At 34.9% G+C, this 12116-nt stretch overlaps 1 protein-coding gene across 1 annotated transcript in view; it reads right to left on the bottom strand.

Moving 5' to 3' along the window:
* Positions 1-12116, bottom strand: part of ITGA4 (integrin subunit alpha 4) — an 80835-nt gene that overhangs the window by 45231 nt on the left and 23488 nt on the right. The window contains exons 7-11 of the mRNA XM_031651389.1: positions 11380-11465; positions 10641-10703; positions 10412-10549; positions 7053-7164; positions 367-461 (exon numbers count right to left, since the gene is read on the bottom strand). Coding sequence (XP_031507249.1) covers positions 367-461; positions 7053-7164; positions 10412-10549; positions 10641-10703; positions 11380-11465 — 494 coding nt within the window. The remainder of the gene's footprint in view (positions 1-366; positions 462-7052; positions 7165-10411; positions 10550-10640; positions 10704-11379; positions 11466-12116) is intronic.

Below are 12116 nucleotides of genomic sequence, written 5' to 3'. Positions count from 1 at the left end.
TCATGAAATATGGAGCTCTAGCCACAAGGCGAAGACACAGTTAATCAAATCCAAATGGGCATATTTTAGAATCATATGGATATTACCTCGGAATACAATTTAATGAAATACAAAGACAAATATTTAATGGTTAATAGATAAGCTAGGGTGGAAATGAACTACAACTCTTATTTATGGAAAAAGGGAGTTTGAAGAATTATTAATCCCTTAAAATAAGATCATTTGTCACTGTAAGTAAATGGTGAAATGAAGTGTGAAGTATTTGAAAGAGAAAATTAAGAAAAAAAAAAAGTCGACATAATCCTGGAAGTTTTAAGGATACGCATTATAACCAATGCTTCTTTTGGAAATAGAATAGTATCTTACCTGCGAGAAGGCTGATGAGACCCCATCTGCACGGCCATTGTAAATATAAATAGCACCTTGCAAGTCATCTTCTTGCGGAGCTCCAATAGCAACATCTATCCAAGAATTTAAACAGTGGAAAAATAAATTCTTGATACAAAGAATGCAACTTCGAAAACTAACCTAATGAACCTTAATTCATATCACGTAAGAAAACTCTCTTTTATGAAAAACAACAGTCTTCCTCAGACAGAATAAAATAAAATACGATCATCATCATATACAGGATTGCACACAATAGTTTGTACATGGAAGAAAGCAGAGTGGAAGCATCTGAGAGGCAATCTAACAAAATGATTAGGGCATGGGCTCTACAGACAGACCACTGGGGTCTGATCCAAGCTCTGCCACTGGGCACTGCCATGCTAGGCTGGGTCCATTTCTTAATCTGTGTTTCAATTCTCTCACTTACATAATGGGATCATAATAAAAAACACTCTCAGCATAAAAGGATATAACTTCTGTAAAGTGCTTAGAGCAGTGCCTCGCATGTAATAACTTCTCATAATCTATGAATATTTTGATCATAAGAATTTTTACTTTGGGAGCCCAGACTTACCTTATTTGCAAAATGACTCAACTTAATTCCTATTCCAATGAAAATGATTAAGGTATCTGTTAGAGATATCTGCACACACATACACACAGGATTTCAGAAAAAGGATTTGTTCTGTAAAATAATGATTATATCACCTTTCTGTATATAATTATGTCAGACTATGATACCAAGGGAAAAAAAAGATCTGATCAACTAACATAAGAAAACCTGAGTAAATGACATGGTTAAGTGCTATAAATATATAGTACAAAGGAGAAAAATAATATTCTACAGTTGCAAGAGCATTTCATTATTTTACCAAGTATTGTCTATTTATGTACATATTTATTTATATGCAATGGCTTTTTATTACTTTAATAGAAACCTAAAGTAGTTTGTCTTCATGATATTACTTATTACCATCAAACTGAAAACCTTTTTATAAACAGTGGTAATTTTTGGCTACTATTTCAATGAAGATAAACATATCGTTGATGTACAACTCCATGCTAAACAATGTAAAATTGTAAAAATGCAAAAGCTTTTCTAGTTTCAGTTAAAAAAAAATGGTAGACACCTATATTTATTTTGTTTATACATACTAAGGCTAGCCTCTTTTGACTTGTATGAAGTTTTTCAAACTTTCATATGCAAACATGCCCATTCATTTATTCATTCATTGGACAGCTAGTGAGCACCTATTATATTCCAGGCATTTGCCAGGAGCTGGCAAAACAGGGCAGTACCACAGAAGGAAACTCATTGTTTAGTGGGGAGGAATGGCAAGTAAGAATAGACTAATAACATAGCATGTGAGGAGGAAGTGGTGGAAATTAGGGAAGGCTTTTCATAGAAGATGATGCCCAAGATAAGATTAAAGTATCCATAGGTCATAGCCAGGTGAAGAAAAGGGGAAATGCAATTTAGAGAGGGGGAAATGCAATTTAGAGATGGGGAAATGCAATTTAGAGATGGGGAAATGCAATTTAGAGATAGGGAAAAGCCTGTGCAAGGGCAGGGAAGCAACAGGCAGCATGGCACATGTGAAGAACGGGAACTCATTTGGAATAACTAGAGTCAGATTTGTGCAGAATATATACATACAGGAACAGAGGAGCAAGAATCGGAAGGAAGAGAAAGAGAGGAGGAGGAAAAGAGGGACGTGAAAAGCAGGAGTGGAGAAAAGTATCTTATAGCCATTGAATGGAAGACAGCAATTTCTTTAATCAGGGCTGGGTTTATCCTTCCACCACTGTGGTTAAAGCTGTAGAATTTGCTATACATTGATTCTTAACACATGAAAAAAATAACAAGCCTTGTTCATGAAGTGGTTGATGTAATTCTTACAGTATCTGTTATTAGCAAGAGTGATCTAGATTAAGGCAAGTATTTAGGAAAAATACTGATGAGTCTTTTCAGCCAAAATATTTAAAAGGTCCAAATAAATTTTTTTCCATACAGAGGACACTTCAATCTTTGGCTATCACATATATAGATTCAAACTCTTGCTTCCTGGATTACACTTGGATATGTTATATAATAAAGTTCTAGCTATCATTATTCAAATGAGAAAGATACATTTTGAAATATATATAAATGTTTTCCAAGCCTATGCAACTTAATTTGGGACACAATATACAGAACACAGATATTTAACGATTGCTTTTACTTCTTATCTGAACATTTTCATTCTTTTAATATAAATCAAAATTATTAGCATTAGTGTCAGCCAACACTTATGTTTACAATGTAGGTACTGTGATATGGGCTTCGTGCACATTTACCCAAGTAACTCTCACAACCACCATATTAAATAAATACTCTGACTCCAACTTTACAGATGAGGAAACTGAGGCACAGGGTATAACCTGCTCAAGGTGACAGAGCCAGGATGTCATGGAGCTGGGATTTAAACCCTGCAGCCTGGCTTCAGAGCCTGTGCTATTGCCATGCTCTATGAACTCATTAACAACAGAGGTCATACCCCCAAATTTCCCTTCCTAATACTGATTCCTGTTCTGTGTCAAAGAGTTTCTCTCTCTCTCTCTCTCTCTCTCACACACACACACACACACACACACACACGAATACTATTCAGCCATTAAAAAAAGGAAATCATGTATTCTGCAGCAACAGGGATGAACTGGTGGGGGGTGTCATTATCTTAAGTGAAACTAGCCAGGCACAGAAAGTAAAATAACACATGCTCTTAACTCATAAATCAGTGCTTTAAAAATGTGTTCACATGGATGTATAAAGTAGAATGATAGACAATGAAGACTCAGAAAGGAAAGGGGTTGTGGGGGGTGGATGATGAGAAATTACTTAATGGGTAAAAATGTATGTTATTTGGATGATGGATACCCACAAGCTCTGACTTGATCACTGTGTAATCGATACATGTAACAAAATGGCACTTGTACTCTATAAACAAATAAAACAGAAGTGCTCACTTAATGATTTGATGATATATCAATATTTCAGGTGCACACAAAGTAATAGTACAGCTTGTAATTTACAATTGTAGAACTTATGGTTCTGCTCTAAAAATATTCAAACATATTGTCTAAAAGTCAGATAATAAGGCTCAAGGTGAAAAAAGAAACTAAACCGATAAATAGCAGTCTTGTCAAGTCTATTTTACATATGAAATAAAAAAATGCTATCTGCTGTTGGTCATGTCAGGTATATTAGTCTGACCAATTTTTTCATGCTTTTGAGGAGTTTTACACTAAACTTTTGTCAAATCAATTGGACATCTTTTTAGAAAATGGCTTGTGTTGCTTTTCTAAGGACACAGGAAATACAGTCTGATTTTTTTTTTCCATTTGAGAACAACTGAAAAGTGATGACAAATGCCAAGATAACTTAGGTTTGCTACACAAAGTACCACAAAAATTTGCAAAATAAAGACATTAAGTGTGATTTGCATCCAATATTGGAGTCTCTTTCTACATAATCCTACACTTCTTGCCATGAACACAATGTATCTTTACCCATTCACCCCAGAAAAATAAAATAAGACAAGATGGGGCAAAATAATAAAGAAACACATAAAGAAAAAGAACTTGTAAATTCCTGCTGTCTCATGCAGGCAGACATGGTGGAATAGGACACACTCACCCTGTTTCCACATCAGCAATGGTCTTGATAATATCTAAAATATAGAAAATGCCTACTTATGGGCAAAATAGAAGATAAAATTAGAACTGGAGGACCGGGCACGGTGGCTCACGCCTGTAATCCCAGCACTTTGGGAGGCCAAGGCGGGCGGATCACGAGGTCTGGAGGTCGAGACTATTCTGGTTAACACAGTGAAACTCTGTCTCTACTAAAAACACAAAAAAATTAACCAGCAGGCATGGTGGCAGGCGCCTGTAGTCCCAGCTACTCGGGAGGCTGAGGCAGGAGAATGGCGTGAACCCGGAAGGCAGAGTTGCAGTGAGCTGAGATCATACCACTGCACTCCAGCCTGGGCGACAAGAGCAAGACTCTGGTTCAAAAAAAAAAAAAAAAAAAAAAAAAAAAAAAAAAAAAAAAAAAAAAAAAAAGAACTGGACCAAGTAGAAAAAGATATATGGCATTATAAACACTCACTGAAGTGTTAATGTAGCCACTAAATGTAAATATGCTGTGAATTATAAAAGGCATTATAAATAGCACAAAAATATGCAGAAATACTTTAAAAAATCATTTGCATAATAACCTTCCAGACATAAAGGTATTACCTTTAGGAGTGGCGTGCTGAGGGCTTTTAGCGAAACAAGAGTTATGTGAAGCCCAGGGTCTCCTATACAAACTAAGAGACTGCACTGTCCCCTGAAAGTCCCCTCCGAAGTCCTCTTCCTAAGTCTCATTGACAGAATACTCTGTCTGTCCTTCACACCACTGGAAAATTACTTGGGCTTTTCCCAGGTACTAGAGTAATTCTAATAAGGGAATTTGCCTATTGCTCATGACAGTTTTACAGCTCTAACTATAACGATAATTCAAATTTGTCATTGACATTTTGATGCCACAAAAATAATTTCTATGTGTATATACATATATTTTTCACATTCAAAAGGGTAAAAATAGTGGTCTTCCTTAAATGTGCCAATTCAAACAAGACAGAAAAATCATAAACAAAGTGTTTTACTAAACAGTGATTTTGTGTTTTTAAAAGAAAGAACTGGGTTGTCTATACAACACACATGACATATCAAAATGCATAAACATGGTTTTATCCGCAGGTCTTTATTAGGTAGAACCCTTAAATTTGCCACTAAATAAGGCTTACGTTTTCAAGTATTACTTTTATTTTCTACTTGATTGTAGAACTATGAAAAAGGGTGCCACTATTTTCTTCATTTTCATTTATTATGGTACATATTCTGTACCTGATATGGCACATCTGACCCAAAATAAATGTTCAATAAATATCACAGAATTGCTGGTTACTTATGAGAAATAACATCAAACATAATACAATTTTTGGTTTTTAATCAAATCAGACTTTTAATAAAAAGATAATAAAATAACAGTTTCTTATTGCTGTACATTAAAACTGCACACTTCTGAATGGAGAGATCAGTTATCAGTGAATTGCTTTTCTATGACACTGGATGGCTGCATAGGAGCAGCGCTGACCTGAATTTATACAAACTCTCAAGGGATGTGAACTCAATGTGATGAGTGACGGCAGCAATGGCCAATACAGGAGTGCAAACCAGGTGTCCCGCCCCCTTTCCAGGAAGGGCATAAAACAAGACATGATCCCTCTTACAGCTCTAATTAAACAAAATAGCCACAACACCTTCCCTCACCCCTGTCCGGGAGGAGGTTATTTGTGAAAATGAGCCAGTGCCCAACCTGGGGTTCTGGTAGGGTAAGGGAAGTAGGGGGAAGCTAGTGATGGGTGGGGTACAGAGAGACTCCCCTCCATACATGTTTTATTAAAATATTATGTGTAATCATAATAACCAAAAGTATATACATATATTTTTTCTCTCCTTTCAGTTTTAAAATAGGAAACAAAAAATCCAGAACAGTAATACTTGTATAACATAGTTACACTATTTTACGTTTAAGAAGGTTCCCTGGAAGCATGTATTCAATAACTGACTTTTCGTGTAGAATAACGCATTTTATATATTTAAAGTAGATTCTGGTATCTAGGTACAAGAAGACATTAAGAAGATGAGAATTTATAGTACCCCATCACTTTAATCTCTGAGAAAGCTGTAGCCTAAAATTACCGTATACTAATTGCCAATGGCCTTATCAAGAAGACAATTATGAACCCTAAAAATAAGTATCAAATACTTATGTGCTGAACTCCAGGAAATTACACACTCTCCTCTTAAGCCTATTCATCATTTCATGCACAATTTTAACAGACTCAGTTACTTACCACTTAGAACTAGATTGATAAAAGCAAATTTTTAATAGAGAATGCTAGTAGATGCAGGGATTTCAACAACAGGACTGACATCCATGGCGATATGCACAGTTACCACACTACCATCTATTCAGTTAGTGAAAAACTTCAATATCAGTGGGTAAACAGCCACTGTCCCCAGGTCACTGTCCCCAGAATCTCTTCTCGAATTCCCCAGATCCTCCCATAACATGGCTATAGGGAATGCCTGGCAGAGCAGAGGGCTTCCAGAACCCTGCTCCAGCTCTGCAGCCAGCCTCTGTTGGGTTTGGTCAGTGTCTTTATTGTACTGATAGTTAAATACCATGGTCCAATGAGTCTATGATACACATTTCCTGCCCATATTTTATTATTTCTGAAATCAGGGTCTTCCTTAACATGAAAAAATAGTGGGCATTAACAGCTTAATAGGCAGCTTTTAGGGACACATAAATAACAATGCAGTTTCTAATCAATGGTGCCTTAGAATCACTGAAATAAAGTATTTTGAATATCATCCATTATTAACAGTGGTAAAGATCAATGGGTGACAAACTGAGAAGTCATACATAACACTAAAGAAAAAACTTAGCATGCCATTATGGCTCCATTTTCTATAGGAAGGTAAACAACACAAAACTTTAATCATATTTTCTTCCATAAACCATTTTAAAAGCAGAAATCAAGCACCAAATTGATAATTTTAATTACCTTCAAAGCCATCATTGTCAATGTCACCAAGATTAACTATACATTCGCCAAATCTTGCAGCATATTTGTCACTTCCAACGAGATTTGTTTCCATTTCATTCATTACTGCTCCCTAGATAGAAAGGGAGAGAAACGGTATCATTATAACACTCCCTGACAACTTTACACAATTTACTGTTGTAATTGGATATGGATTTTTTCTAATGCATCAAACAAGTTGGACAAACTACAGACTGAGCTTTAGTACACACATCTCAGTTCAATTCAATAAATATTTATTGAGTCTGTCAACACATAATAGTATGATTAGAGCTCGGAGGACATAAAAAATTGTCAAACTCATGATCTCTAGCTTTGAAAATCCAATAAATCATTTTGATAATTCAATTTAGCAAATATTTATTGAGCTTCTACTAAAGACAACACACTGTGCAAAGAGTGAAAAGGTGAAAGGGAGCAAGGAAGTGTGTGTATAAAACACACTCCCTTTCTTCAATAAGCCCACAGTTACAGGGAGGGCTTAGCCCAAGCATACAAATGACTGAGAAGCAGAAACTGCTTTACCATATCAAGAAGCAAAAATAAATAAATAAATAATCTAATTATAACAGAAGAGACTTCATAAAGGAGATGGCATGCCAGGTGGCTATTGAAGGATAAGCGTAATTTTGATACACAGAGACAACCAGCAGCAAAACAAATTCCAAAGAATTTGGCTCTAATGAATGGCATGTATAATGAATGAGACAAAAATGTCAGATTGCAGTCTTATAGTGTAGCATCTTGATTGTCAAGGAAAATTTACTCTTAATTTAGGGAACAACAGGAAACACTGAAGGTTTCTGAGTTGAGAAGTGACATGCTTGAAATTGGTCTTTGGAACCAGCAGCAGTGGAGCATAGATTAGTCAATGGATAAGTAGGAAGGAGGAAGATGAGTTACTACAATAAGACATTCAATAATGTAATAATTAGCTGTTACAATCACAGCTATCAGTTCTCTTCACAAACTTTGATCATGTCAGTCCTTTGTATTAAAAAGAGAAAAGGCCATATCCTTTCTTCTTCTCAAATCTACTTGGCACTCCTTAAGCATATACACGTTCTTTCCTTGTCAAGTGTCTTCATTTGTGAATTTTCCAAAAGAAAAATTCTGATTTTTGTCTTTCTCGAACACTACTTCCTCTGTAAAAGCTTCTTGACCCAAAGGGAATCACTTCTTCCACTTCGTATGTACTTACAATGTGCCACGTATCACGTCGTAGTCAATTGTTTACTCCCATTGGTGTCTTCACAAGATCCTGAAGTCCTGGGGACAGCTCTATGATTATTACCTCTTTTTATAGTCCTGCTTACATTTCAGATACTCACTAAATGTCATTTATTTTATTTTAAATGAACTAAGATGACTGGGAATCATCTTTATAATCACTTGACGCTGAAGCAGTGAATGATTGATTCAAAGAAGTCAGGGATAAAACAGCTTGGCTCCTGGGCAAATGTCTAAATTAAAGAGCAGAAGGGTGAAAAGGCTCCAGGGAGAACAGACAAGGTACAGACTTAAGACAGTGCAATGGCTCTCAAGTTCTGGAAGGAGAGTTTCAATAGGAAGAAGTGATCACTATTCTTCAAGTATTCCCTAGTCACAGAGAGTGGTGACTGAGAGTTCACTGGGAACCCCTGAGAGCTATTTTAGTACAAGTAGGTAGAAGCCAGAGTCACTCAAGTATCATTCTTTCTTGAGTTCATTCAAAAACAATTTCACCTACTTGTCTAGGACTCTTTCAAGCTCTGATGAAACAGCGGTAAACAAGACACAATATCTCTCCACATGGCATCTATACTACAGAAGAACAGACAACAGCAAATCGAATCAATGTAAATAAATGCCACTTAGTGGTTAGCGCCATTTCAGAGGGTTGAGAAATTAGAGGTTAAATGGAACAAAGGAAGACTATATCAGAGGATTTAAAAGCTGAAATCACTTATTAAATTAATTCAAGTGTTTAATAAGAGTAGTGCCTCGAGGTAGGCATGATGGAAGAACAGGAGGGTAGCCAAGTGGGTAGAAGGGCTTATCTGTTTTTTCTTTTTTTTTTTTTTTCTTAATGAGATTAAGATTGCAATGGGGGAAAATTATTCTATGTTGCTTTACTTTAGGTATACATGTGGATGTTTAGTTGTAAAGAGGAAGATAAGAGAAAGCTGCAGCACGAGGATGTAGCCAGTACAAAGACCACTATTTTTGGAAATGGAAATGTGAAATCTATGGAAGAAAATTATCTGATATCACTATTAATGAGATTTAATGATCACTGTGTAGATAATTTGCTTTTACTATTAAATGTAGGTTAAATACAGTCTAGGAAATTCCAAAGCATAAATAACTTCCCTGCTCTGTATTTTAAACTTTGAGAATCTTCCATTTATAAGACTAGATGTTTTCTTTCTTAAATTGTAGAGTTTAGTCTGATGCTTAATATAAGAACTTGCTAAATGCTCTGAAACCATTGACTGAACATAGTTACAAATACTTTCTTGAAACAGAGTCCACTTTGTTGAATCCTGACTGAAAAATGCTATGCCATTCGAAATGAACTGGTCTTCTCACAAGCCCACTCTTGTTTTCAAATCAAAGGAACAGGCCAAGAAGATCTCATTAAGACTCCATAAATTTTTTGTTTTGACCTAATGTCAAGAATCTAGGCTGGCAAGATAAGGCCAGAAAGTCTTTGAATTATCAAGTGGTCAGTTTCTACCACAATAATTTAAAATTGAATTATAGTCAGTAATTACCTATTTATACAATTAATATATCCACTGTGGAATAAACTCTGCCAATTTTATATTCTTATCAAGAGCATAATATATATGAATTATGAAAATTAATGTTTTAACAAAACACATCTTGTTTCTAATTGTTTTCAAATTAAGAAATTGAAAATACTTAATTATTCATCTTCTAGTCCTAGTAATGTTTTATAATTTATATAAGGACCTTAACCAGAACTATTAAGAAATCTATATTTTGAAGGAAGTATAAAAATTATTCTTTCAAATTAGATTAGTATCAACATAAAACTGAAAGAAATTTCAGCTACCAGAGTGAACACACACAAGCTGTGAACAGAGAAACTCCCTAACAATCTATTTCATAGATTGTTCTAGAATATCAAAATGAGATACTTTCCCATTCACCTGCATATTCCATTTCATTTTTACGGCATCAGTACAGTATTAGAATTTTAACTTTTGTCAATTAAAAAAACCTGAAAATAATCTCAGATCTCTGGAATAAGACCAATTTCAGTTTTGATCATAATTCCATAAATGGCTTCCAGTTAGGACACTTGGACATACCGAGCCGGAGTTGATGTACACAAACACTCTTCCTTCCTCTCTGATGGTGCTCTGCATGGGCGCTCCCACGAGCAGATCTGAGAAGCCATCTGCGTTAAGGTCCACAGCACAGACAGAAGCTCCAAAGTACGATCCAAGCTGTCCCAAAACAAACCAGATCCACTCATTGAGAAAAAACCAGGGTTACTTGCAAAACCCCACAGAGATACTAAAGGTGGAGACATATTACCTTTTTACCTTTCATTTCATGTAAGATATTTAGTTCTTTTTCATCAATGCTGAATATATATGCCTGTAATTGGGGAAATAATTACAAAAGTTTTTATGAATACCATATATATTTTAAAACCCCACTCATTTCTGTTTGATCGAAACATGAATTTTTACAACTTGCAGTTAATTGCTCAAATATAAAAATAAATCCTTTTAAGAGTGACACAAAAGGGTTTGGGATCCACTGTTACATTAATATGCCTTACTTGCAAAAGTATTTTCTCAGGAATTATTTTATTGATCCTATAGAGGGGACACAGGAAGTGTTGTCTGCCTCACTTTTCAAAAGTAAGACTCAGAAAAGCTGAGTGACCAATGTTCACATAGCAACATAGCAAAAACTAAAACCAGAAATAATATTTCCTTCTTTCTAGTCTTACCACAAAATATATAGTTGCCTCAACTTCTTTTCAGCTGTGAAACTGTTCACCATATACTCCCTGGACATTTTTAGATTGTTTCCTTTAAAAAAATTATAAGATAGAACTAAGTCTCATTTGACTTTTGTAATTTTTCAGAAAGTGTTTTGCTAAATTTCTTCTAAAACCATAACATCTTTCACCAGTTCCACTAAATGTAATAACCTGTTCATCATTTCTAATCTTTCTTTCCTTACGTATGCAGTTTCTCCTTGAATATCTTATTCATGCAATGTCACCTTTGTGAAGAAATAAATATAAAAATGTAATTCTTACTTTACCAATCTGCTCGTGTTGAGGAGCTCCTCCGACTACTTCAGTAGTATGCTGACTCCGAAAATGACCAGCTCCAACTGAATATCCTTTAAGGGAGAAAGTATGAGAGTCCTGGGTAAAGTACATCATATGGTAATATGGGTAAAATAGATCATAAAATTAAGTGATACCCAATTCAAAATGACTACATTAAGCAGTTAAGAATATTTAGCATAGAGATACTCAAAATCAGTCATTCATTATGTTTTATGCAATTTTGATATGTGTTACAAAACTGCAATCATATGGTTTGTATTTCCAAGTCCTAGAAATTGAAAATAGCATCTTTACATCTGGTGCAGTATAATCAGTTTCTAGGATTACAACAGACATATTTTAGAGTATATTAAATATAACATCTTAATTGGGAAATGAAAACTTTAAACCTTAAATAAAAATCCTGCTAAAGTTCAGCTTTTTTGCCACCAAATCTTTCTTTTGTGATGACTTTTTGATGACAAAAGGTAATTTTATTTTATGTAATAAAAGGCATATCAACTTATATTTCTTGAACTATTTCAAAGAATCCTTTAATCATAAACAAGAAACATTGAATTGTAACAAATTCTTCTACTTGAAAGTTCTTCTGTTTGAATGGAAAGAAAGAGTGCTTGTTTTATAATTATTTCTGAGTGTAAGATGCTCACATTTGACACACATACAGTTTAAACAAACATGGATTTTCTGAAAATCTATAG

This window comes from Papio anubis, chromosome 10, assembly GCF_008728515.1.
Source record: "Papio anubis isolate 15944 chromosome 10, Panubis1.0, whole genome shotgun sequence".
NCBI classification, from domain to species: domain Eukaryota; kingdom Metazoa; phylum Chordata; class Mammalia; order Primates; family Cercopithecidae; genus Papio; species Papio anubis.
This window is presented reverse-complemented; position numbering and strand designations above follow the sequence as displayed.